This window comes from Xenopus laevis, chromosome 2L, assembly GCF_017654675.1.
Source record: "Xenopus laevis strain J_2021 chromosome 2L, Xenopus_laevis_v10.1, whole genome shotgun sequence".
NCBI classification, from domain to species: Eukaryota; Metazoa; Chordata; class Amphibia; order Anura; family Pipidae; genus Xenopus; species Xenopus laevis.
In genome coordinates, this window is record NC_054373.1 from 167,884,248 (window position 1) to 167,887,312 (window position 3,065).

Sequence of the window (3,065 nt, forward strand, 5' to 3'; positions counted from 1 at the left end):
TGTCGATGTTGCATATAAGTCAATGGGAGAAGTCCCAATGAGTTTGTTTTGTAATACCCTGAAGTTTTCTGAGTTTTCAGGCAAAAATCCAAACAAATCAGATTAAAAAGTCCAAAAAATGTTTGTGCATAAATTACATAACAGAAGGTGATAAAAATAATAAAGCAATATCTAAATAATGGCATTTTCATTGCTTTGTAGGTTAGCAAGCCGAAACAATGGGCGACTGGAATTTTCTGGAGAGATTATTAGAAAATGTTCAAGAACACTCAACAGTCATTGGCAAGGTTTGGTTGACAGTGCTCTTTATTTTCCGGATCCTGATACTAGGAGCTGCAGCAGAAAAGCTTTGGGGGGATGAACAGTCTGACTTCACTTGCAATACAAAGCAACCGGGTTGTGAAAATGTCTGCTATGACAAGGCATTTCCTATTTCTCACATTAGGTTCTGGGTCCTCCAGATCATTTTTGTGTCTACTCCTACCCTTATCTACCTGGGCCATGTCCTGCACATTGTGCGAATGGAAGAGAAGAGAAAAGAGAAAGAAGACCGAAAGAAGTGCATTAAAGGTGCCAGTGAAAAGGAACATTTAAGTAAGGGTGGTGAAAAGAAGGAAAAGCCACCTATAAGAGACGAGAGGGGTAAAATTAGGATAAGAGGTGCCCTTCTTCGCACTTATGTCTTCAATATCATCTTCAAGACTTTGCTTGAGATTGGCTTTATTGTAGGACAGTATTTCTTATATGGTTTTGAGCTAAAACCACTATACAGATGCAGCCGTTGGCCTTGCCCTAACAACGTGGACTGTTTTCTTTCACGGCCGACAGAAAAGACCATTTTTATCATATTTATGCTTGTAGTGGCTTGTGTGTCTCTTTTGCTGAATATGTTAGAGATATATCATCTGGGGTGGAAGAAACTCAAGCAGGGTGTGACAAACAGATATATGCCTGATCCTTCCTGCAACAAATCAGAACCTCCAAGTCCTCAAACTGCCCCATCTAGCATGTTGTTTCCACCATACTACACTGAAGTGGCAGCTGCACCTCCAGTCTTGCATCATGCATATGCTAGGTCTTCTGACCCAGACTTCAAAATTACATCTGTGCCAGAGGAAGCTCTAGAGTCTCTTTCTCTGAAGAGCCACCATGAACATCTCATATTAGCATCTGAGCAAAACTGGACCAATCTAGCTGTGGAACATGACAGAATGTCTGGGTCAAGCAGTGGCAGTTTGAGAAATGATGGTGAGGAGATGCTAACAACAGAAGCCAGTGGAAGCAGTGGAAGAGCAGAGGACAGACCAGTGACCACTACAGTGGAAATGCACCAACCACCTCTCATGATAGATGCGAGAAAACTCAGCAGGTCTAGCAGGCCCATCAGTAGCAGAGCAAGGTCAGATGATTTAACTGTCTAGCAAAGGAAAGCGAAGCCAGCAAAAAAAGTATCAGAGCATAAGTTGCTGGTTAGACAATAAAGAGAAAAAGAGAAACAAGCATACTTGATTTATCCGTTAAGTGCTACTGAGCATACTATACGTATGTTTTGCACTAAAAACGTCAGAATGAGTCATAGGTTTGTATTATTTAAACCAGACTAGAAGAGACAGACTAGTGAGGGGGAAACTTGTTGTTTTTATTTTCTTCAAAAGAATTTAAACATGTTGCTAAATGCATACTTTGAATTGTAAAGGGTGTTGTGTCATTTAGGATTCCCATATTTCATGTCTGGGCATTTCAAATGCTATGCTAAGAATAATAATCATAATAGTATATGATTTCACAGGTATTTTTTGCCTTAGTGGACTCCTAGCACTTTATAGATCTTTAGGCACAATAAGTATGCAAGGGCTGTAGTTGTGATTGCCTGAAATCAGTTCTTCTCCTCTCGCCCAGAGAAAACACAAGGAATAAAGAAATATTAATGCAGTATGACAAGGTACATAAATCATCCCTTAAATTCAAAAGGTTAGAAAAAAATGGTCAAGTAGACCTATAGAACAGATTGAGCTAAATATATACTTCCAAAGATGAAAATTATGGGGCCGATTCACTAACTTCGAGTGAAGGATTCGAAGTAAAAAAACTTCCATAGGCTTGGCTAACTTTTTTTGATCGAAGGATATTCCTTCGATCGTTGGATTTAAATCCTTCGAATCGTTCCGAATCGTTCGATTCGAAGGATTTAATCGTTCGATCGAAGGAATAATCCTTCGATCGTTCGATCGTACTATCTGCGCTAAATCCGAAGGATTTTAGTTCCTAGTCGAATATCGAGGGTTAATTAACCCTCGATATTCGACCCATAGTGAATCGACCCCTATAAGTGCCAAAAACAAATTTATGGAAACGTAATTCAGTTGAAGCTAAAATAGTATCTGGCGTAAATGGCATGCATTGGTTTCAGAAAAACGACTATTTTCTGCAGTATTTCTTACAATAGGAAAAGTTTATGAAAAATGTTATACATTTAGAAGCTGTCAGCTTGGAATACATGCAAAAATACCCAAAACTAAAGGTTTGGATGATATAATACATATTATTGAGCAGTGGTGTAACTAGATATTACTGGACACCAGAGCAAATTATTTTCCAGGCCCCCAAAATGTTTTGAGGTCTACATTTTGTATATAAATTAGGGCCTTCTGAGGCCCCTATACCTCCAGGGCCCCCTGCAGCCGCAGGGTCTGCTTCCTTGATAGTTACGCCCCTGTTATTGAGAAAAACTATAGTTTGGTTATAAATTAGGGACAGCCATTCAGGTGTTTAGCTCCAAGTTGAAGGCATCGTTAAGAACAACAGGGTATTGTGACATCGACCATGCTTGAAAACATTAACACTTGAACTTCCATCTGCCATCTTGCATCAGTTGGAATAACCCTTCAACCTAGTGGGTTAAACAATTAACATGCACATTATTGTGTAAAAAAGCCCATTAGTTCATTACCAACAGTTTAAAAACAAAAGATGTTATATAAGCTAGTGTTCTTCTGCTCTGAACATGTTTTTTTGGAATTCTTTATGGACCATACCTGTGGTCTTAGCAGGCAGACAGCAAAGCT

The 3,065-nt window shown here is 39.2% G+C and overlaps 1 protein-coding gene across 1 annotated transcript; it reads left to right on the forward strand.

Moving 5' to 3' along the window:
- Window positions 1-218: 218 nt before the first annotated feature.
- gja3.L (gap junction protein alpha 3 L homeolog) lies at window positions 219-1,515 on the forward strand. The gene has a single exon (XM_018245741.2). The coding sequence runs from the start codon at window positions 219-221 to the stop codon at window positions 1,419-1,421; it is 1,203 nt and encodes a 400-aa protein (XP_018101230.1). The 3' UTR covers window positions 1,422-1,515.
- The last annotated feature ends 1,550 nt before the right edge of the window (window positions 1,516-3,065 follow it).

Coding starts and splice junctions, on each gene's coding strand:
- gja3.L (XM_018245741.2), top strand. CDS start 219: ATGGGCGACTGGAATTTTCTGGAGAGATTATTAGAAAATGTTCAAGAA.